The sequence below is a fragment of the Caloenas nicobarica genome, chromosome 6 (assembly GCF_036013445.1).
Source record: "Caloenas nicobarica isolate bCalNic1 chromosome 6, bCalNic1.hap1, whole genome shotgun sequence".
Taxonomy (NCBI): Eukaryota; Metazoa; Chordata; class Aves; order Columbiformes; family Columbidae; genus Caloenas; species Caloenas nicobarica.
In genome coordinates, this window is record NC_088250.1 from 35,457,703 (window position 1) to 35,481,279 (window position 23,577).

At 36.5% G+C, this 23,577-nt stretch overlaps 1 protein-coding gene across 1 annotated transcript in view; it reads right to left on the reverse strand.

The window, feature by feature from the left end:
* Positions 1 to 1,965: 1,965 nt before the first annotated feature.
* DARS1 (aspartyl-tRNA synthetase 1) overlaps positions 1,966 to 23,577 on the reverse strand; it is a 40,917-nt gene continuing 19,305 nt past the window's right edge. The window contains exons 5-16 of the mRNA XM_065638105.1: positions 21,810 to 21,912; positions 20,485 to 20,565; positions 19,976 to 20,035; positions 12,248 to 12,359; positions 10,187 to 10,321; positions 8,893 to 9,040; positions 7,791 to 7,937; positions 6,750 to 6,792; positions 6,077 to 6,157; positions 5,332 to 5,443; positions 4,322 to 4,393; positions 1,966 to 2,605 (exon numbers count right to left, since the gene is read on the reverse strand). Coding sequence (XP_065494177.1) covers positions 2,514 to 2,605; positions 4,322 to 4,393; positions 5,332 to 5,443; positions 6,077 to 6,157; positions 6,750 to 6,792; positions 7,791 to 7,937; positions 8,893 to 9,040; positions 10,187 to 10,321; positions 12,248 to 12,359; positions 19,976 to 20,035; positions 20,485 to 20,565; positions 21,810 to 21,912 — 1,186 coding nt within the window. The 3' untranslated portion in view covers positions 1,966 to 2,513. The remainder of the gene's footprint in view (positions 2,606 to 4,321; positions 4,394 to 5,331; positions 5,444 to 6,076; positions 6,158 to 6,749; positions 6,793 to 7,790; positions 7,938 to 8,892; positions 9,041 to 10,186; positions 10,322 to 12,247; positions 12,360 to 19,975; positions 20,036 to 20,484; positions 20,566 to 21,809; positions 21,913 to 23,577) is intronic.

Sequence of the window (23,577 nt, forward strand, 5' to 3'; positions counted from 1 at the left end):
CATACGAGCAAAAATGTGCACAAGTTGAGTGTGATGCAAACAGAAAAAAAACCCAAAAAACAAAACAACCCACATTTTAACTGGTGGAAAAGCAGCAGCAATGTGGACTCCATGTAAAATGCTAAACTTCTGCAAATTACTGCAGGTAAAGGACTGTACAGGTTTTAGTCTTCCAGAACTACCAAACCAGAGTCACTATATATCAAAACAACATGAAGTTCTGAAATTACTATTTCCAGGGTTTCAAGCTAAGTGCTAACAATGTGCAGCTCCCGCTAAAGTATCCTGTTAAGATGACATTCAGGACAAATGCATTTTGTGTTTTGATTTATGATCGTAATTATTTTCAGTTAGCTAAGAAAAACTGCATGAAAGGATTCTGTATACAAAGGAATCGGGGTCTCCATCCAAATTCTCCTCCTTGTGCAGCTACTGTGAATAAATCAAACTGCAACATGAGCTCAAAAACTCTTAGCACAATTGGGATAAGCACGGTTTAACAGGAAGGTATGCACAGAACTTGCTGCCAGATCTAGAGCAAGAAACTTAGTTCTCAGAATATTTTTTTTGTTCACATGAAATGTAAGTCAGTCTTATTAGAAGGAAGCACTTCCAATGTGGATTACTGGTTCCATATGAACAAAAAGAATTAAATTAAATTCATTCCAGTTGGTTCAGCTGAATAAACTGTCTTGAAACTTGGATTCATCGGTAATAAGTCTGTGACCATAAACTGTGTTTCTAATCCACTTCGCCTTGTTCAGTACAACTGGGTACACTGTGAGATTTGAAAGTTAATAATTTGGGGAAGATTCCATGGTAAATTTATTACAACAGACTCATAAGCAAAGCTGCAAAGTCATGTTATTCCTTGAATTGTGTGACTTCTAAACAAAGTTTAATTTTTACATTTCCAGTACTTTGCCTAACTGACCTTTAGTGTGATTGTTTTCTAATGGAGAACTCTCGCCACAAAACATTAAGTCTTATTCAATGGCAGCTGCAAAAGATGATATGCCCTTTTGTGAAATTCTACACAATTTATACACAGCCTCACTGACCTTTTTGTAGCGTAAGCAATATGTGATTTCTCTGACATTTAAAAATCAAGGTAGCAACAATAGCACAGAATGTCTAAACCATACATCCTACTGAAAGCTCTTTATCAAGTAAAATGTTAAGCAAAAATTAAGTCAGGAATTACAAATTCATATGAATATTAGAGTAACCATATTGCAGTGCCCAAGTAAGGAATTTAATCCTTTGCCCAATGGCATTCACACTTAAAAAAAAAAAAAAAAAATTTGAAAAACAACTATCAGATGGAGTCCACAAAAGGAAGTTTCAAATATACCGGTTCCTGTCCAAATGCAGGGGACATACTTTGGGCTGGGCGGAGGAGGAAGAGAAGTAGCTTTGCACATCACTGCAAATTGAGGATGTTCAAGTAGGTGACTCATTTGAGAAAAGGGATGTCTAGAAAGAATTTGATAAGTACTCTGACTTACAGAAACACCCTGTTTCTCTAAATGTCCAACAGTTGGGCTGTTCACAGCAAAAAAAAACCTGAAATAGGTTGGCATAGAGATACATTAAATCCTTGGTCATTTGTTTTGTTTGTTATCCTAGAGGCTGGGTTAGGCAGGAAACCACATCACCTGCTATCAAACTCACTGTCCATTTATTTTCTGAGAATATTATATATCCCTTGTGTATTCCATGAGTATGTATGTAATGTTCTATTCATTCTCAAATAGTAACATAAAATAAAGAATGGGCCTAGGGCTTGTATGCAACTTCCAAAAAAATAAAAGGGGGAGGGGGGAAGAAGATAGAAAGAAAATGAAATTTAAACTTTAGGCAGTTATCGCATTATTAAAACAAAAAAGAACCCAATCCTTATCGAGTTATGATTATCTTGTGAAGATACAAAGCAAAAAACAACTACGGATATTGTATCTAATTTACTTTGAGAGATTTATTGCAATATATTTTCACAATTTTGTATGAAGACTTTTTGTTGAGAATGTTCTTCTTCTCACCTGCTTCTCTACCTGACACTCACGGTAATTAACAATTGGCTGGTTTCCTCCTAATTTTTAAATTGCAAGCATCCAGTTATTTTAGCTTTTAGCCAGTTCTGTACTTCAGAATATTCAATCTTTCTGACATAAGTTAAAAATGCAGATTTTTTTATTGCATAATTTATTAAAATGTTTAGAAAGATGATACATTTTAATGTGACACTAGAATACTAACTCAAAGTACCATATTTTCATTAAAAATGCGCGCAGTTGCCAATACAAAGAGTCTTATCTGTCAAAATATTTTCTTTTAAATAAACAGCTAAGGATAAAAAATAATATTATGGCACTTTAGTAAACAAGATGGGGTTTTTTTATTGCATATTATAATGCTCGAATCAATACAGGTTCATCAGTAGCAGGGGATGTACTTGCAATCGTATCTCATTTGCCAGGCAAATCATCTCAAACTTTCCAAAGCTGCTTGTGTCAAGGTGTCAGTCGTTTGGGGTCCCGCGGGAACATGGAAGTCTGACGAACGTTGTGCAGCCCTAGGTACAGCATGGTTACCCTTTCCAGCCCTACAACAAATGAAAAAAAAGAAAATCAGGATAGTCAGTCCTTTGTTTAAAACTTTTAAGAAGCTACAGGCAACCTCACACCACAGTGTGATTAAAGACAGATGTTTGCATTATCACGTCTGACTACAGAAAGGAGCTAGAACCAAAAATTCCAAAAACTAGGGATTTTATGTACAGTGCCTTCTGCCACCATACAGGCTTCATTTGAAGCAGGTACCAATATGCAATGGTACTAGAGACTCAATCCTCCTCTGAATCACTTTGGACTTTCAAGAAAGACGGTGTAGAAAATTGAAATGGGTAATTGGGAGAGCTGTATCTTGAACACATGAAGTACAGTCCAACCAGTCTTAACAGCTTCAGAGCAAGAGACATTAAAAGGCCACAGGCAACTACAGTAAAAACCTACAGCTGGGGAAGTTTATCCCAAACCTCATGCAGTACAAAAATGTAGATTCAGCAATACGTACCCATGTAACTATCTGCTGATATCTTTATGATAATAAATATTTCACTGGTCATTGTGTTCTTTCTTCCTGAAATCTCAGAGGTTATGTGTGTACTATGGAACATAGAAGGACTTCCTAATCCGTGGGGCTACACATGCACCCCCACGATGCTGAGATGAAGCCCAGATGCCTCCTAGTTTTCACCCACTGCCCTCCTGTGCTAAGGTTTCCATCTGAAACGGCCAGAAAACAGTGTTCACCCTCACAGCATCTCCTGTTTGCCTGATAATTGGCCTGACCTCTGGGATGTGCTGTGAGGAGCCTTTACTGATGTAGTTTCAGCGTCTTTGATGTCAGTTCTGACTGGCCTAAGTGGTTCTGGATGACCTGCAAACCTGGCATCTCCTCTGCTCACAAGTACTGCATGATCATCAACGCTTACATCTGGTAGGTATTTCTAAACAGTTGTCTCAATAGCTTATAACAGATCTAACGCAGTTTCTGAAGGCATACTTAGAAAGCTGTTCTGAGAACATGCCAAAAATGTACTAAATACACTTTACAAAAGTAAGGCAAATGCAGAAAGACTGAACCAAAGAAATCACTGTGTTTATTGATCGGGAACTACAAAGTGTCCTACTTCCATATGCATGAACAGATTTCATCCTGCTAATGAAAGTAATGTGCTTAACTGTAAATTGTTATCATTAAGATCCCTAAAACCTACCTGTTCTCATTTTAATATGTAAATACTCACACCCAAGACAGGAAGCCTCAGTACATTCGCTGAAACAATTAGCGAGAGCCAAAATGATCAGTGAAACTCAATCAAACCACTGAATAAGACAGAAGCAATCCCTTACTTCTCCTCACTGGAAAACAGCTTCCTCAAATGCACTAAGAGTCTGGTGGTTTCTGGTATCAGTAGGCTACGATAAATCCATACCTAATAGAATATTTTCTTGTTTCCTTAAATTTTCTTCGCTGGTGAAGTTTGAAAGTGATGTGCCTGGCTAATAAATCGGCATTTTTTCTTGTCACCACCTACTTTTTAAACTTGCCAGACCGTGCTGTTAATAGTTTGCCTATTTATTTTATGATGATACTTACATTTTAGCTTCTGTCCTTCAATTCTCCAGGATAAACAGTGTCATAGATTTACCTAACAAGGCTACTATTTTGAATTTTATATTGAACCCTGGTTGAGACTGAGCAGTTTAAATTAAGCTCAGGCTAAGACAGAACAAAATAAAATACAGATACCTACCTATTCCACCACCTGCGTGTGGAGGTGCACCAAAACGAAAGGAATCGATGTAAGCCTTTATTTTCTCCAGATCTAGAGAGGAAAAAGATATATTTCCCATCTAGTTAATGATTCCCCAAGCAAAACACTCAAGTGACTAGACAACTGCTGCACAACAAAAAGATTACCAATTTAACTCACAAACAGTGGGGTTTTACTCATTAAACATATAAATTATCCAGGACTATCCAGGACTATAAGAGTTTTGTTCTATAATTTTGTTAAAAACTTAATCAGGGAGGGAATTCTAGAACTCAGTAAGAGCTAGGCCCAACCGTCCATTGCAACTTTTGGAAAACGGTGACTTGAATAAACTGCAGTGACAAAGTAAAGATCTAGCAACTACTTTTCCATCTTGCTATAGCAGGAGCTACATTTTTTTTTGCCACTGCCTACCTGCCACTTCACTTTGCTATTCAATGAAAGCATAACATTAGTCAATATATTACTCTCCTCATCCCCACCTAATGTACTCTTTTACCCTTCTATTATTAGCCAGCCTTGTCCCTGTTGAGTTCTTTAAAAAAAAAAAAAAAACTTAACCAATGGACACTTCTCACTTATTTGCTCCCAGTTCGAGATTTAAAAGGGCAGCCAAGCCCACAAGACTCTGCTGGAGTACTCGATAAGAAGTTTGCGAGAGTACAGAGAGGCAGGACTGAATGAGACTTGTTTGCCCACCCTCCTCCTGTCAAAGGTATTTCCTGCATTACATTCTCTCTAAAGTCCTAGGAAACAATTCCTTTTCATCGAAGTGTTGCTGGGAAACTAACTAGTTTCTTAATACCACCATTCTAGATAAAAATGGTTAAACAGAATTAGATGGATTAACACGAAGCATGAAAGAGTACTGTGATTTTTGCACTACTGCCATGTAACAAATTCTGCCCCAAATTCTTCCTCTAAAGGAAACAAATCCAATAATGATTTATATTCTTTTAAATTGAGCTTCATGTTGTTTGACTTGTTACCGATGCCATGATGCTGGGCTCTCTCTGTCAGCAGCTGAGGATCATGAATTCTCTGAGCTCCAGACAAAATCTCTTCCCCTCTCATGAACATATCATAAGAGTTAGAATTTTTCTGGAAAGACAAAGATGAATTTATTTATTATTATACAGTTGCTCCATCCTTAGGTGGCAAATATGCACTTCTCAATAACTTCACTTACAATATCTGAAGCTGTACAGTAAGTGCAATGTATTTGGAGTCTGCCTGGGAATTACAGCCCCTTGGCTCCTCTCTTACACTGGAGTTGGTTTAAAAAACAGAAGTTCATCCACACACCCTTTGAAAAACCATTATTACACTTGCATGTAGTTGTCCCAGCAAAAGAAGCTCTAAAGACATTTACCCTGGATTTAGAAATAAACCAGGGAATTTCTAACAATGTAAAAAAGCGTTAAAGGGCCTGTTGCCTTGGAAGAATGTTTTTGCCTCTTTTCAGGGGTTGGCAGCAGTGCTCTGACCATGGAGACCTCTTTACAAAGCTCTCCCAGTTTTAGCTAGATTGTTTCTTTCCGGTATGTTTTCACCAGTGAAGAGTAACTGCAAACATTTTACAAGTCATGTAACACTGACCTACTCCTGTTATCAGAATTTTAATTATAACAGCAGATCATATATATACACACTATCTATTTTGTCAAGTTATCCCTACATAGAATAACTTAAACTACAAAAAACCCCCACATTGACAATAAGAATTTTACTTACAGGGTTTACTGGGTCTGGCATTGTATAAAAAGGCCTCACAGCAAGGGGATATTTGTCAAGAATATAGAAGTCTGTGTCATACTGAAAGAAGATAATTTAATAGTTAGTACAAGAGAAAATGATGTAAAGAACAAATTACAAGAGGAAGACACAACCAATGAATCTTTGAAATAAAACTAAAAATGATCTCCCAACAACCTTCCACAAATGTGATGGTATTATCTTAGGAAAAAATAGTTTTATTCAATAAAAGTCATGTATTATTTTTCAGTTTTCCAATACTACTTCTACTGTAAACTTAAGAATGTTTAGCTTTAGTTAGAATTGTGGTGGTTTTGTTTTGGAACATACCATCCTGTCTGGTTTACTCAATATAACAGGTGGTAGAAATAAATATAAAAGATTAAAAATAGTACGAAACAGCTTAATAATGATACAGACAATACTATCAGTAGATTAAATAAGCAGCAGAAAAACGGGAATGTAATGAGACAAAAATGCTTATGCTAATCACAAATTCCTCAGAACTTCTGCACGTTCTAAGACATTGTATTCTCAATCAGAGTGTAAAAAGTTGTTTTACATGAAGCAGGCATTTATACCAACCCAACTACTCCACGACATCACATTTCAGATTCAATGACAAATTTATTTACCATAAAATAATTGTTACCTTTTCCTTCACCAGGCGTCCCAGGAGCTTTTCATTAGGTGTGCTGAAAAATATTATCACTATTAAAACTAAGTGATTTAAACTTATACTGATTACATACTTCATAAAGCTAAAAAGATTACAAGGTACAGATCTGCTGCACCCCACCCTTTAGAAAATCTAGTATTTGTTTCTGAATGTTTTAGATTGTGCAGACAGAAATTTCAAAAATAAAGTACACTTATTTCTGTTCCTTAATATTTTGTATTGGTCCTAGAAATCCCTTAAATTAACTGATACCTAAAGATATTCTTGCTCTTGATATAACTACTTCCTAGTCAACATATTCTGATTACTGAAGAATTGTGTGTCTCCTATGGTCATATACCTTGTGCAGCCATTTCTTCTTAGGCACCATAACTGAGAAACACCATAAGCAGTTGCTGAGGAAATTATTTTGCTCTATCAAGCTCTTACAATTGAAACTTCTTCGACGCACAGATCATTTAACTGTAAAATCACACATTATCCAAATGGTACTGGATATATTATAGGAAGACACAGAAATGTTTTCATTTGTTGTCTTTAGAAAAGTTTACATATTATCAGTTAATTAAACCCATCTTTAGTAAGTCAACACGAATGCAATCATGATTGCTTAATCATTTTCCTGAGAAGCATAAAGAAGAAATGGGAAGGTGTTAATGAAAAGAAAGACCTTAAGATGGAAGAATCTTTTTAAAAATCCTATTCAAGGATGTGACAATTCACATGACAAACTGCAATTGTTAGGAAAAACAAATGCTTATCCTTAGAAGGTTCAAGTTACTCTCACTTTATGTTATAGAGTATTTTCTTTTGTATTTCAGTTTGTACGTATAGTCAATGGTAAAAGAAAGGACTATTTTCATATTCAGTTATTGGTCAAGAGATCTGGATATGAGTACAGTTTATTCTTCTACTTGTGGTTCCTTCCTGAGAACTGTCAGTTGCACAGTATAAAACTGACACTTCACTACCCCTTTCACAGGACTCTGACACATTTGTGTACTGCCAAAGTACCTCAGATCTTCTTCATCGCCCATCTCAACACCAGCCTCTCTGAGCATGGCCACAGCTTCACGGTATTCCAGCCTCAGAGTCGGCTCCAAAAACTTGAACGGCTCACAAGGGAACTGTTTGCTCACTGTCTGAATTTCAGTTTGGAATCTATGGAGGAGAAAACAAGAACACCAGCAAAACACAAAACAATCAAGAAATGTCCTCTTCTTGTATCTAACAATGATTTTGCAACAGCAATACAATTTTGCCACAAGAGGTCCCTATTGTAACATAAAAAGACTGGTTTAAAGTCACTTCTGGAGAAATTCTATAAAATCCTAATGAAATGTTTCATGTAAGTTAATGCATCTACTTCAATGATACATTTGTTAATATTTTACTATTACTTCTGTTTTATTCCTTTTGTAAGAAATAATTGACTAGGTCAAATTTTCGCAGTAAAAACATTGAGAAATCATCCCTTTGATTTGTACTATTTACTTGGCGGCTTCTTTGATTTCAGTAATATCCTATTTCAAATACAAAAGAGAAATTTCCTTCTAGACAGATGAAAAGATTTGCATTTCTACTGGCAAGATAGTCTAATCTGAAAGCAAATGAAAGCCACTTCCTAAACATCTGGCCTGGCTTTTTAATGAGTTAGACTGTGAACAATGGAAAATAATCTTTGCTGCTTTCATGGCAGAGATGCAGGCTGTTACTTAAAAACTAAAGATTAAGATTAATTTCAAAATAGAACAACCAGTCTACCTGTAGTGGCACAAAAAGAAGGACGTTTTAAATTAATGATGGCTCACTTCTGTTAGGAAGTCCATTCAACAATAACCAAGTTTCCTTAATGCAAACTAGTGCACTCCAGGAGATGCAACTCGGGCTAAAAATAGACAGTTTACTGGCCTATGGCTCGAGTGAACTTAAAAGTCAGGCACAAAGAAATAGTTAAGAGCAAAGCAAACCTGTTTGTTTTGAAGTTCTGCTGTAAATCAGATTACTAATGATTATCGGACAAGCTGAGGATAAAATGCTCACCCATTTCATACAAGAGATGCAAGCGATCTCAGACAAATGAAGTTGCTCATGAAATGGAAAATGCTCTTGTTACCTTTCCTGAAGTCCCTTGAATATCTGCACCAAGGTATCTGCAATCTCATCTACCACTTCGTGATAGTGATAGTTAAAAGCCATTTCAATATCCAGACCAACAAACTCAGTCAGGTGTCTGTGTGTATTGGAGTCCTCAGCTCTAAATACTGTAAAATTAAACAACAGAATTTCTAACTGACCTGAGATTATCATTCCATTTTGAAAAATAACACTGACAATCAATCACACCAGCAGTTGGATCAGGCAGACATGACAATTCTCACTGAAAAACAGAAAGAGAACTGCTGCCTCAGAGCATCATTTAGAACACCAGTGACAGCATTATTGTAGCTGTGGTGCTCAAAGGACACAACACAGACAGGATTCATACTTGTTAGACCAACAGACAGAAGTGGAAAAAACAGACAAGCTTTCAGGCACACACAGCTTTCAGGTTTGAAAAGTGCCTTTTTCAGAGGAAATAGATGTGTGAATGTGTGTGTGTTCTGTGGGGTTTTTTTCAGATATATGAATCTAATATAAACACGACTTCCTATAAGACATGACTCATTTGTTACTAATTAACAAGAAATTTAAGATCTTTTTAATTACTTCCCTTTCTTTTTTTAAATTTTATAAGCTGCTATTGATTAGTTTTCCAGCATTTCCAGCTTATCTATCTTTAAACCTGTCTTTGAGGTCTTAGAAAAAGATGCTGTATTACCACCTAAAGAGACCATGTCCTGCCAGCTTTTGAGAAGGAGAGAGCATGAGACTGGAAATTATTATTTTTTATTATTTAGTGACAGTCCACTTAAAAGTATGAGTTTTCTAACTGAAGTTGTTTGGTACATATACAAAAGCAAGGGATAAGTACATGTTAATATGCAATCTGAAGTACATAAAACCCAGCTTGCCTATTTTAACTGCTTACTACTGGGCAACTAAAGGCAATTAGGCACCTACTGGGCATAGTTAAAAGGAAACTATGGCTTCAGTAATCACAGTGTTGTTCCATGTTTTACTAACTTCATCATATTATCAATTTCCAAGGCAACTCCAGAGAGCAGCAGGCCCTGGGGAAGAGGACTCCACCCCGATTTCAGCATTTTAATTTTGTTCCAGCAACTTCTCTGTCAACTCTACTCTCATCAGTTGCCCCAACTGAAATTTGTATTAATATTTGCTATGTGAAACTATATTAAGTGAAACCACTCAAGGCTTTCAGTGTGCATGTTATCTGATTTATACCACAGCTGCTAAAAGCCATCACTGCACACCTCACACTTTGGAAAACCAAACTTTTTTCTTACCTGGCCCAATGCAAAAAACCTTTTCAAAGTCAGCACATATACACATCTGCTTGTACAGCTGTGGGGACTGAGCCAGGTAGGCACTGCTTTTGAAGTATGATACAGTAAACACATTGGCTCCTCCTTCACTGGCAGCTGAAAAGCAAATGTGAAAAATAAATCAGAGGTAGAATGACGGACTATTGGCCTGACATTTAGAGATCAGAAGATTGTTCTTCAAAGCATATTAGAGGAAAAAGATACATTTGCATCCATTAATGCTAAGGGAAACAGCTCTGTCAAACACTGTCTTTCAAATCTGCAAATTTAGTTGGGGTAGTTTAAATGGTTACTATTCCCAGCTGTCCTTTGCCTTAGGGTGAGAAGAGCAGAGAACGAATGTTTGTACCACCACGTCTACCTGCAGCCCAACATTTCTGTGGAAACCAATCTCCATCAGCGACATAGGTTTCCAGGGGTTAACTGCAGAGGCCGAGATGCAAGATCCTGTTTGGCCAGGACCATCCTCTCTAACTGAAGGCATAAATATCTCTCAGAGCCAAAACTAGATTTACCAGAGGACATCTGCCAAAGGTATAAAGCTTTTTCTCAGTTTGAGGCAGTTTTCATAGAAGGTTCCCTTGAGAGAACAGGAACCAAGAAGATGCATTTGAATCCCTCAGTGCAAACTGCCTACCAGAACCACCAGCTGAGACACTTCACCTTCCCATCTCCCCATGTGTGATGAGAGTTTGGTTGCCTAACTTGCTAACAAAAGCATGCCAGAGTGAAAGATTAGTTAATGATCTTTGAAAGTTCAAATGTTAAGATAACTTTAGGTATAAAGTACTATTATTATTACTAACCATTCCACTGAGATTGATCTTTTCTTCCATTACCACTACGTTTCATTACCCACTGAAATAGTTTCAGTGGATATTTACTGTTATTTTTGAATACAGGTTACTTTTAAAATCTCAAATCTTAGAACAGCTATGATATTTAAATTTGAAGTTCAGTATGGATTGCATCGACTTAGTTATTTTTACAAAATATGATCTCATTCAAACAATAGAATGCTTGCTTGCTTTCCATGGTACACTGCACAGCAAGAATAGCACACTTCCTCAACGGTCCTGCAGAAATAAACTACCTGGGAGTCTTTAGTAGTTCATGCTGTTTCAACTGTCCCTGTAGGAAAAAATTTATCTAATCTTATAGTTCAATGATATTTTCCATGTTGAAAGAACAGTTGCTTACATGTATTTTGTTAAAAAGCACTTTTAATCTCAGTCAGGAGCTGCCTTCAAAAATATAAATACAGAAGTACAGCATTCAGTAGGCAAAATGCATGCATGTAATGAATGCACATACAATGAGAATAATAGAAATATTCTGCATTTTCCATGTCATGCCTTAGCAACATCAACAAAACCTCAAAGAACACCAATAAAAACATCCATCAGTAAATCAATTAATCTGACTTTTGAAAACAACACAGCAGACCAACAACAGAACTAGAAGCAAAATCTGCATTTCCAGGCTTTTAGTCAGGCTGAAGCTGCTACGTCACACTTTCAGAAAAATGATTTAACCACCTTCTATTCAGCCATATGCTCATTGCTAAAGAAGTGACATATAGTATATAACGGCATCATCTTTTATACCATGATATGTTTGTTGTAACTTCTTTATGATGGAAGCTGCTTTTAATCTAAATTAGTGTGGGGTTTTTTTGATACTGGGAATGGAACTGGCAGTGCTTACCAATGAAAACACTGATCTGAAGAACAATGCATACGATCAGATATCTGTATTTAACCAAATTAAAATTTTAAATGCACTGCAGAGTATACAGATGAGATATATATAATATTTGCCTTGTCATTCTTTTAACATCCAAAGTCAGAGAAAAGTAAAGAACAAACTTTCATACCTGCTAGAAGTTTGCTATGTTGCATCTAAATCAGAAATAGAACTTTATCTTTTTTAAATCAAAACTTACTAAATTTTTGGCAGATCGGTATGCTGAGCAACAGTAAAAGAAGCAGACCTGTAGCTGCTGGATCATATATACGGTACCTGAAATGATTTTGGGAGTCTGAATTTCCACAAATCCCTTGCGAATAAGAGTTTCTCGGAAAAGCTGACAAATACCAGACTGAAGGCAGAAGATTGCCTGACTAGTGGAGGTCTATAAGAAGAAGATAAAATAATGAATCCTAAGTTAGTTTTTCCTGACTCTGTTACTTTTTCTGGACAGCTGGAAGGATGAATCTCTTCTCTTAGGAACACTTGACTGTTGTATTTGCCTAAACAGAGAAAAGTGCAAATCAGTAATTGTTTATTATACAAAAATAAACTGGGAAGGAAACAAGAGAAACTCCTAATTTCGATTTATGGCATATTCAGTTATAAAGGAGGCACTTCTATAATTAAATCAATTCTACATTTAAAGAATTACTGATCTATGAGATGTGCTTCTGCAAATGAAGGTTTTATAGTAAGAAATGGAATAAAACCACTAGACCTATTAAAAAGCTTTCAGCACACTGAACTAAACAGCTGCAGTAATACACAGTGCATGATAAAAGCAAAGCCCTCAATAACTTACATAAGGTAGAAATGTTTGTGTCTATTAGAGGCTACCAAATGCAATGTTTTTCATGTAAAACCACAGCCGCATGTTAACCACGTACAACACTGCAACAAAAACATCCCAAAACCAAGGTTTAAACTCCCAGCATTTAAACCAGTCCACGTAACACATGATGACATGAACTGCAGCTCTTCTGTCTTTTCAAAATGTACTCGAGAAGTACATTTAGCTGAAAACAAAAGTAGATTTAGCCGGAAGGATCATCATATTTTTGTTTATGTACGTGACACAGTTAAGCTACTTATCTGGTTAGCAAATACCTACGCTAAATGTTCCTGCAACACTCTTGGGCTTCAGTGTGAAGAAAGGAAAAAAAAAAAAAGACACCCTTAGTGAAGGCTGAAAACACTGCAGTACGTCAGCACCGAGCCCATATCTGATTTTGTGCTTGCAGCGTTCAAGACCTGCCAGCGAGCAACTCAGAAGCGCATATAAAACCCAATGAATTCTTGCGAACAACTAAGAGACCAGTTCTTCACGACAATCTGCGTCACAGCGCTGTTTACTTCTGCTTTCTGAAAGGTACCCGGCTTTTCAGTTAGGGTAAGAGCAGCCTTGTGGGCTTTTTCACATGACTCCTACCAAACCACAAAACAAAAAACCCCCAACCAAAACAAATTATACAAGCACCTAAATTTAGACAGTCAGTCAGTAGGTATGATGAAATAAAGCTACAGCTACCATCTCTGCAAGATAAAAGAGAAATCTGCAATAATACTGCAGATCTGTAGTAATTTGGAGTTATTTGCAGTTTTAGCTATCCGATAAAATATCTCAGGTGTATGAGTGGTCACGACTATGAAATAATGGCTAGCAGCTCTCACTGTCTGATAGCATTAACCACAGCCGCTACTCCCACTACTTTCAAAATGAAGGAAATGAGGTTTTGAGCAACAGTTACAAAAGTACCCTCAAACTTTTTCACCTTTTTCACATGGGTCTCTCAGAATCAGATACATGCTAAGACTGCCTGAGTTCTGGCCATAATTTGGCAGTGTTATATCAAAGCACTGGGGTGATTCAAAGGCATTATTTTTTTTTTCTTAACCACCTCCTATTTAAGAGGTGAAAAACATTTTCCAGGAGATCACAACTGAAACTGTCACATCTGGGTTTACCAATACAGTTTTTGATAAGCTAGACAAATTTCTAAAGATGCTGAGAGACAAAATGTGTAACATCTCTTTAAAGAACAATAGTAACGTTTCCTCCTCTACCCTTTAGATGAGCCAACATCCATTTCATGCCAGAGCAGGTAAGAATGCAGCCCAAAGTCATACAGTCCGAGGAAAGAGATAAATGGTTGCTAAGCCAAATCTGAAAGCAATTACTCGGTCTGACCTAAAAGTGTGCACAGAAACACGGCCAGTCAATAACTAACACGCTGCTCCACTAACAACAGTGTGTCAGGTAGTAACTCCTCCTGGCTTTAGTGAGGATGTAAAGACTCTGTCCTCCTAATCCCATCTACGATGATGAATTATGCTTAAAAAAATAGGAGTTATGAAAGCAGCCAAATTCATAGACCTGGACACTGAAGGTTTTATTTAACTACAGACCAAGGAAAGAACATGCAGCAATTCCCCATACCTCAAATTACATCTGAGAAGACCACTCTTCTTTCTACCAAAGGTCGCTGAGTTTCAGTGCCCATTTATTTGGAGACTGCCAACAAGGATAACTGCTCAGAATTTGTGACACTGCAGTCACCTTGTAAGAATTTAACAGACCAACAAGATATTTGAGATAAGCCTTAACAACTGCAACTGTCAACATGCAGTGGAGTCAAAGGGATGACCTCAAAAGTTTTATGTGCCACTAGATCTTTCAAAATATTTTAAATATGATTCTGTCTCTACGTGTGGAGCAAAATTTTTCATATTTAATTACATCTTTTGCACTGGTATGATGTTTAAGACAAAAACAGAGTGAATTTATCTGAAGAAAATAATTCAAGCTGTTATCCTGTCTTTAAGTGAGACCCTGGTATGTATATTACTGTGTTTGGTACAATGGTAGTTAACACAGTTACCTTTTGAGATACCACACTTAGGTACAACACAGCAAACTAAAGACAGAGACAGCTGTCAAAATGAATTGATTTTTACCTTTGCCTCATGAAAGATTCTGCCACAGCATTCTTTTCCTGTAGTGCTTACTCTAATATGAACTCTTCCACATATATATTCACATATTATCTGAGACTATGGCAAAGACAGTAAATATTCCTTCAAGAGTTAAGCAGAAACAAACTTATGCCACATAAATGCTGTTGCGGTCAACAGCATTTTAACTTGGTCTGCGGAGTTCATTTTACAGGAAAACTCATTATTTTTAATGAACACCTTTGATACTGACAGCAGAAAAAATGTTTAGCTAACAATCTGAAATACAAGTTTCGGTCATAACCTCACTCTAATTTCACCCATGTGTTTATTATTTAAGTGCCACAAAGGAAAATATTAATAATAATAGAACAGAGTGTATTTTAACACTATAAGCAATATTATAAAAAACAATTATCACGTTTTATTCAGCACAAGCTGCAGTGTTAGAATAATCACAGCCACTTAAGATGCCAGAGGCCAACAAATGTGTTTCAACAGAATTGAGGGCAGTTATCACCTTACGTGATCATATCTCAGAGGTGCGACTGAGGCACAGATGTGCAAAGTTGAGAACTTTTCTTTTTACTCTCACATCAGCTGTAGAATTTGTTCCACTCTCACCTCAGTTTTGCTTTTCTGTTCGCCTGCTGTAACCACCTATCTTCCACCATAAACAACCACTAAACACATAAAGTAGGCTAAAGGGAAAATAATAAAATCTATAGTATTTCAAGTAATATACATTATTTTAAATAAAGTAAATGATTTTGCAATGCCTCTACTATATACATGAGAAATTAAGGTTTTACTAGGAAACAGGGTTTATGTTCAATAACTTTTAATGCCAAAGTGACGGAAGTCAACTTGTGTTCAAATTTCAATACTACTTACAGTACAAGAAGAAGATATGAACGTGAAGTTCATAGTCTACATGACTGGCACTGTGTTATGTCTTCGCTACAAAATCACTACCCACAATAAAATAAACTGTACATCTGCTTGTTCATTACAGCTTGAATTCAGTCGGGAAAAATACACCTTTTGCAATGAGCAAATTGAATTCAACACAATGAAATCAAGCTTGAAGTAATCAAGTATTATGAAAAAAACTGCACTGAGATCAGTGCACAGTTGAACTATCATATAACATGGTCTGACATCCATAAACTACTAAAGATACAATTTAACTTTTATGCTCTACCCTGAGCAGTTTAAACAGGGTAATATTGATCCTGAACGGTCTATGCTTTGGTCTCCACGAGCTGTGCATTAGCAGACACAATTATAGCATCAGGACTGCAAACTGCATATAATTCAAGTTAAATTTGGACAGATACTGTTAAGATAAAAACCCTGCTGGTCATCAAAAATAAGCCAGAGCAAGGACATCAGTCAGGTCCATTGTTACAACTTGATGAACCTGAATGGATTTTTTTCTTCAGAGGAAGACATACAAGGAAGCAAAACCCAAAACTCAGTATTTCACTTGTTGTCTTCATTGTTTTTCATCTACCACAGATCTTCATGAAATATGGTTTCTGGAAGTGTTTTTACAGACATGGGAAGTCTATACATCACAATACTTCAGTTAAACTTCAGAAAAGTAAAGATTTAAAAACCCAATCAATGCTTCAATTTGCCTTTTTTAATTGTTCTGATAAAGGAATGGTAAATCAAACATCTCTAGAATCAAGTGTTTCGACTTTCATTAAGCTATCATGAAAAATAGTTAGGTCAATGGTGGTTTCCTCATGGTCACCTGTGGTTATGTGAAAGAATACCTGGTCTATACAAGGACTCTTCTTTCCTCTTATCAGCTCTTGTCTCTGCACTCACAATCTTTCCACTCCACCAGCATGTGATCTGTATTTTATGAGCTAAACCATCAGGAACAGATTCATTCTTCCTCAGTCATCATTCCTTGGAAAGGATTTTTAAAACACCTGCACCCTAAATATTAATAATCATCATTTTCCCTCCATACATAAGAGTAGCAACTACAGCAATACCCCAGAATCTTGACATTTAAGTACTTCCCATCCCTAACATCAAAAAACCCTACCAGACCCCTCTGGAAGATCTTTGTCAGCAACCAAAATGCAGGACTGTTAAAAATGCAGTGCACTATTCGGTCTATTTTCACATGGACACTAGAATGGAAGTCTTGCGATCTTTGTAGAATACTTGGCATACTACATCTCTACTAATGTAATTTCCTTATTACCCTTTGCACTCCTTCTATTGCATCATAATCAAAGGAAAAGAAACTCTCCTTGGCACACATCAGAGCTGCATGGAGTAATGCTAGTTTGGCAAATCCAGTCACTTTCATTCATGCAATAATTGAGTTTCACAACTCCACTTTATCACAATTTGGCCCTATCCAATGAACTCGTTGGTTAATCGCTACTTAAAATTAGTTAAACCACTTAACTACTTTAAAGATAGTATTTAAATGGACAAAACCAATTTTAGCTCCATAGTAAGGACTTTTTATAGTCTGAGTCTAGCCAAGATCTATGCGTTTAGTCTCTGAAATATTTCTCCAAAAACCAGTATCTCTATTTTTGATGTTTGATGACCTCCTTCTTCCTTAAAAAACTGGGGCACTGAGGAAACCAGAACTATATGCACATATATCTGTGGTTGGACTTCCTCTCACACTTGTAGGAACAGATCATCGCAGCACCTCTGTCAGAAATATTCTTGTTAACAGCTCTTCCCTGCTGCCCATGATTTGGTTTTCCTAGAGGAAGAGGTATGGGAGAGCAGTGGCTAACTATGGTTTCAGATATCTCTCCGAGTTTTTAACTCATCATGTCTTCTACTATATATAAGTACATGTATTCTCACTGGGATTTTCCCTTTCTCCATTAAATACCTTTTCTGTTTATTCAGCTTTCCCTTTAAAACAACAGGTCAAAGTAACATGTAATTATTCTTTCACACAAGCAAAGCTCCTGCAGAACAAACAAAGCAAACTTATGAATAGGCATGAGCCTAGTGTTTCAAAATAATCTGCTTTTGTTTGGAAACAAATAATGAAATGTGCAACAGAAAAAACACACAGAAACCTGACACAGTCAAAGACAGAAACATTTCCTGTCCATAGGAGGAAGGCAAGATAGATACTTCAGCCTAATCAAAGGAAAACCATGGCCAGCTTACATCCAGCCACAGGCACACGCAGAGAACAAGACTTAAGGTACTGAAGTACTGAGATTTGACATTTCATCCTTCCATCAGCTTTGTAAAAAGTTACCCCAATTTCCTGTTCAGCATGAAGAAGCTGTTCAGAACCACATTGCAGCAGCTGTTGGAGCCAAGGAGAAAAATAGCTTCTGCAGAAGGCAGAGGTGAAGTTCAGACCTCAAAACAAGGTGCCAAGCACTGCTGAATAAATGGTGCACCACAATGGTTGGGGCACATAAGTTAGAGAAGGTTATAGCAACATTCACTTAGCCCACCCCTTTCTTTTCCATCTCTTGTGTTTACTCTGGAATTACTGTCTGCCTTCTTCTTCCATTACTATATACCTTCTTAGGTTTTACTCTGCAAATGCCCCCATCTGAATTACAGCCAAGGACACTTTTATGCCATTATTTCTGGCTAGTATTTTTAAATGTTATTTCCCTCTGTATTATTTCTCTGTTCTCTTTAGGGTTCATGTTTCTTTCCAGTTTATTATACAGGTATTTAATTAATTTAATGGATTTTCTTAAGTTTCTCTGGAGTGCTGTTGAGTATTTTTCTTCATTACCAGAAGTTAAAGTAAAGCTTGTACTTCAAGCATCCCAGATTTCTCCCTTCAGTTTAGTACACTGCCTTATCACTACCATAAGCTGATGATCCTTTAAATTATTTTCACTTTCCACCATTAGTATAGAATTCTTTTCATCAAAGGCTTAATTTAAGACACAGATGAAGAGACCAATATCATGAGATACTGAGAATCCTGAAAAGTAATCACAAATTGAAGTTCCTCAGTATCATACATAAGGTCAAGAGAAAAGCAATTAACTTTGGTCCAAGTAAAACAATTTTCACAAGTAGTTTTAGTTGCTGAAATAAGGAGATCAGACATTTGATTGCTTTAAGCATTTCAGTGCCAGAACTTTTCCAAGTCTTCCAGTAAATAACTAACGTTTATGTTTTATTTCCCAGGTCCATAGATTGATTTACTGAGAAATTGCTATTATCAGAACTTTGAAGGCAGTACTAGATACACCATAAAAATGAGCTAAGCACACTCTTCATTCAGTGAAAAGTTAATTAAAATTTTATTGTGGAGAGCCAAATGTGGGAAAAGACCAGAAAGCCTCACGTCAATATGAATGGTTAGTGACTTACATGCTTACTGTTAGTTGCTGTTTCATTAAAAAAAAAGAAGAAAAGTGGTATGAGTGATTTAGTAGATAGCTTTTTGCTGCTGATCAGAAAGAGAAAGTATTTTGGAGGTATACGAGTTCACACAAGGCTTTATCTCTATAACCTGGATGAAAAAAGGTGTTTCAGTGAAAAAGAAAGAAGAAAAAGATATGAATGCTGCGGAAGAAACAAAGAGAATGAGATCGGTATCATGGCCTGGTACAATTTCACTTGCAAGACATGCATTACAGCATCTCAATTAGAAATTAAATTCAAAACTTCCATCTTATACTTCAAAACTGAGCTCTTACGACAGTTTTGGAGTATCAAAGACTACATTTGAGAAGAAATGGTGTCTCTCAATTGTCTCTATCTAGTCACCTTTGACATCTGTAAATAAAAAAAGCCCAGATTTACCTGGCCACATGCCAAATCCTAAACAATCACCTTTAAACTACTAAAATGTGTTCTTTCAATAATGTCAGGAAAGGTGAACATCTAGGATAAAAAACCCTGTGTTTCCATAGTGTCACTCAAAAATAGAAAAATATGTTGTTTATTTTTCCTTTGGCCAACAATACACTTCCACCAAATCCACAACTTTTATTGCTTCATGGATTAGAAATGTAAAAAATAAACACTGCATGCAAGCATGCAATGCAGCATGTCCCTTACCCTCAGATCAATCACTCTGTTGTCCAGTCTTGTATCTTGGTTTACAGTAGCTCTTCCATCCTAAACAGTTACGCAAAAATACATAATGAATACATACACCTAAAAAAAAAAAGAAAAAAAAAAAAAGAAAAAAAATCTTTGGCTAAAAGCCAAGAGCTACTTCTAAGTTAAGTACAATTTTAGATTATTCTAGAAAGAACATACAGCAAATTGACAGCATAGCAAAGCTTAAGGTGTAACTTCTCCCAGAGTTCCCATGCAGAACCCATCTATGAGGATCCAGAAGACACACACAAAAGACGGCAAATCCTCTGGTTTTGACCTTCTACTGCAGTTCAGCAGAGATCAAAGCTATAGAGATTTCTAACACCATTTTGGATAACATACAGGAAGTAAAATGCAAGCCTAACAAACCCCCCAAATCACTGCATTAAGGAAGTTGCGTGGCTTTCATGCTTTTGTTCAATTACGAAGACAATACAAAGTGTCTAAGGATGCAAAGTTTTCACCTCTTCTCCTTCCACTTCTGGTCGAACAGCATCATCCAGCTGTAAGGGCAGCCGGGGTTCAGCTAAACTGATCACATAGATCTGAAATTGAGACAGGAACAGAAATAGCATGAGACTCAGCTCAAAAGGAGGCGTGATTTACCAAAGGGTATTTCTGACATAGATTTGAAACAGTGTTTGCATACGCTGTTAGCTGGAAGACTGTGATTTTATTCAAATACTTGAGACACATGGGTGCGTTCTCATCACAATACTGGAAGTGCATACTTCTATTTTCCTTCTGAAAGATTAAAAATATCTTTTTTGCTTCTGGGAAGCATTGAGTTGAGCAAGTACAAACTGCCTAAGGGACGAATCTATTGGTGTGAATGCCAGGTCTAAAACTACTAGATTTCACAGAATTTTAGGTTCTGATTCCGGCAAAATCATCCTGTTCTTCTTGTGGCTAACATATTGTTTTACTTATCATCTGATTATACCTGAAAAAGCCATTTCAGACTGAAAATTTATGAGGTACCTAAAATATAATCAGAGAATGAAAAACATCTTGTCTTGCCTCAGTCTAGTCATAGGTGCAGTGAATTTTATATTCTTTCACAAAAATCAAGCATATGATAATCTGCACATATATTAAAACATGTTCAAAATCTGCAGATTTTTCCCAATGCTTTTAGCTAAAATTTACCTTACTGCTATAATAGCCATTGTACTGTACTCCTGAGGTGACTGCATTTCAGTCGTATTGTAGGCATGCAGTTTGGTTGAAAACCTTTAGAAGGAAAGGATATTACACGAAGGTTTAAGTATGCTTTCTATTTAAAGAAATTATAAAGTTGCACTTCCTCCAGTCCTATAGCACAAGCTACAGGAATTTTAGATTTCAAGAGCTTCCATACTGTTAAGCCAGTGCTTTGCTTTTGCTGAGAGTTACGTATTCCATTCCATTGTACTAAGGGGAAGATTGTAACTTTCTGATAAAGAAGAAACTTCTGAAAAAAGCAGACTTTTTATTATAGTATCTGCTGCAGTTAAGAATCAAAAACTAGAATTACAAGCTTTCCTAGCCAAATTGTTCTCATGAAATACTTTATTTTACTTGGTACTGTAATTCAAATGGCAGATAAAAAGAGGGAATTCTAAAAACCAAATGTCTTAAACCAGAAATGTTTCATGTTTACATATGATACACTGAAATTTGTAGTTTAAAGCAGTCTATTTATCTGGTGACTGTGTACTGACAAAGTTCATACATGTAGACAGACAGACAGACAAGATAGATAATCTCTCAAACGATTAATCAGTGCTCCATTTGCTCAAAATTTTACCCTTTGAACATGAAGCTCAACATCTTGCTGAGTACAACCTCCAATTTTCTGATATGCTTTCCTCACAACACCTTCTACATCCACAATGCTCTCTTTGTTGATGCTGTCAATAAAGATAGGATAGGAGGGTTACTAAATTTCATCACTCACAGCACCAGACTCACTACTGAGCAGTAGGACTTTCATGTACTGTATGGATTGCTGGAACAACAAAACAGAGTTAAGGATTTAGGTAAAGTTAATTTTTTATATATATATATATATATATATACAATAACTGAGTAATGAAGGACTTTGCTAAATATTCCCAGCCACAAGAAATTCAAACTGGGATGGAAGACTTGGAAAGAATCGTAATTAAGCTTAGTGCTCACTCATTCTTTGTGTGTATACATAAAGTGACAAGTTGCATCTTTCTTTTTCTGGGCCACGTACACTCTTGCATGTGTCAGCTGATGCAATTATCTGAAAGACGTGTCTTAACCAGCAGAACAACGAACCGAAAGGAAGTCCTGATGTGGAGGGGAAAATCAAAACTGATTGAACTTGTTTAAATTACATGACTTGTTACTGAAAGAGGCAAGATGCTTCTAAGTCATTTCTCTATGACAGGAGACATCCTAATTGCTCTCCACTAACAGTCACTAATAGTACATTAAAAGATCATGCGACATCTTGAAAGTCTTCCAAAAATATGGTATAAAGTATGTGTGCTATAAACAAACAATAACAAAATCCTCAAGAGTCATAGGTGAGAAAATAATTTGTATGACCAGTTTTTATTTAGGTATTTAAGGTACTGGACTTTAAACCAGTAATATTCTGCGGAGAATATCACCCCCGCTGGAAATATATGTTCACTCTGTCTCTTTGCTAGCCTGCTTACAAAAGGCCAAATATCAGAAAATATTTCTTTCCTTTGCATGAAAATGCAGGGAAGTAGCAGGCCCTCAGTTTAACCACAAATCATAAGAAATGAGTGAGGTTGTCATCAGACAAGCTGGCCACTACTGAACTCAGTAAAGCAAAGAGCAATTACCAATCAAGTTTACAAGGTTGAATTATTTTTTATTAAGACCCCATGCCTCAAAAAACCCAACCCACAAATCTCATACAGCTAAGTTAGAGAGTGGTGAGATAAATACTTATATGCATAGAAGGCGTTCCCGAGGTGCAGTAATGCCCAGTTACAGGAGGTGACGACAGAGTATAAGCAGGTACAAGCTACTGCTGATGGTAACTACAGTCCTGATCACTGGCATCTGCTTCGTTTTTTCTAGTACCTCTTTAGAAATATCTATGTTTGGAATTAGTCATTCTCTCACATTTTTAAAGTGGGATTTACCCGGCTAAACAATTCAGTTTCTCTTTTTAGCTGATGCGGGAAATTTGGCTTTTAAAGCCCGAGTGGTGTGACCCAGAAACAGCTGAGATACAAATCAGCAAGTGTTGCCAACTGTGACCGCTTGCTCACTCTGCTTTCTGCTGTTCCTGGAGCATCCGTATTAGCCCCAAGAAAAGCTATGTGGATCTTCCGTCTAACCTGGGAGAAACTTTTTAACGTTGTAAAGCTGAGTTCATATTTAAATTATCCAACCAAATTTTTTAATAAAACTTACTGGTTTTGAAAAAATCTGATTATATTAAAGTAACAGTGGAAAATTCAAGCATCAAAATTCTCAAAACTTAACAGCATTGCAGTAAGTAAATTACACGTAACTAAAAAAAGCCAAATTTGAGCATTTTAGTTGATTACACTATTTCTTTG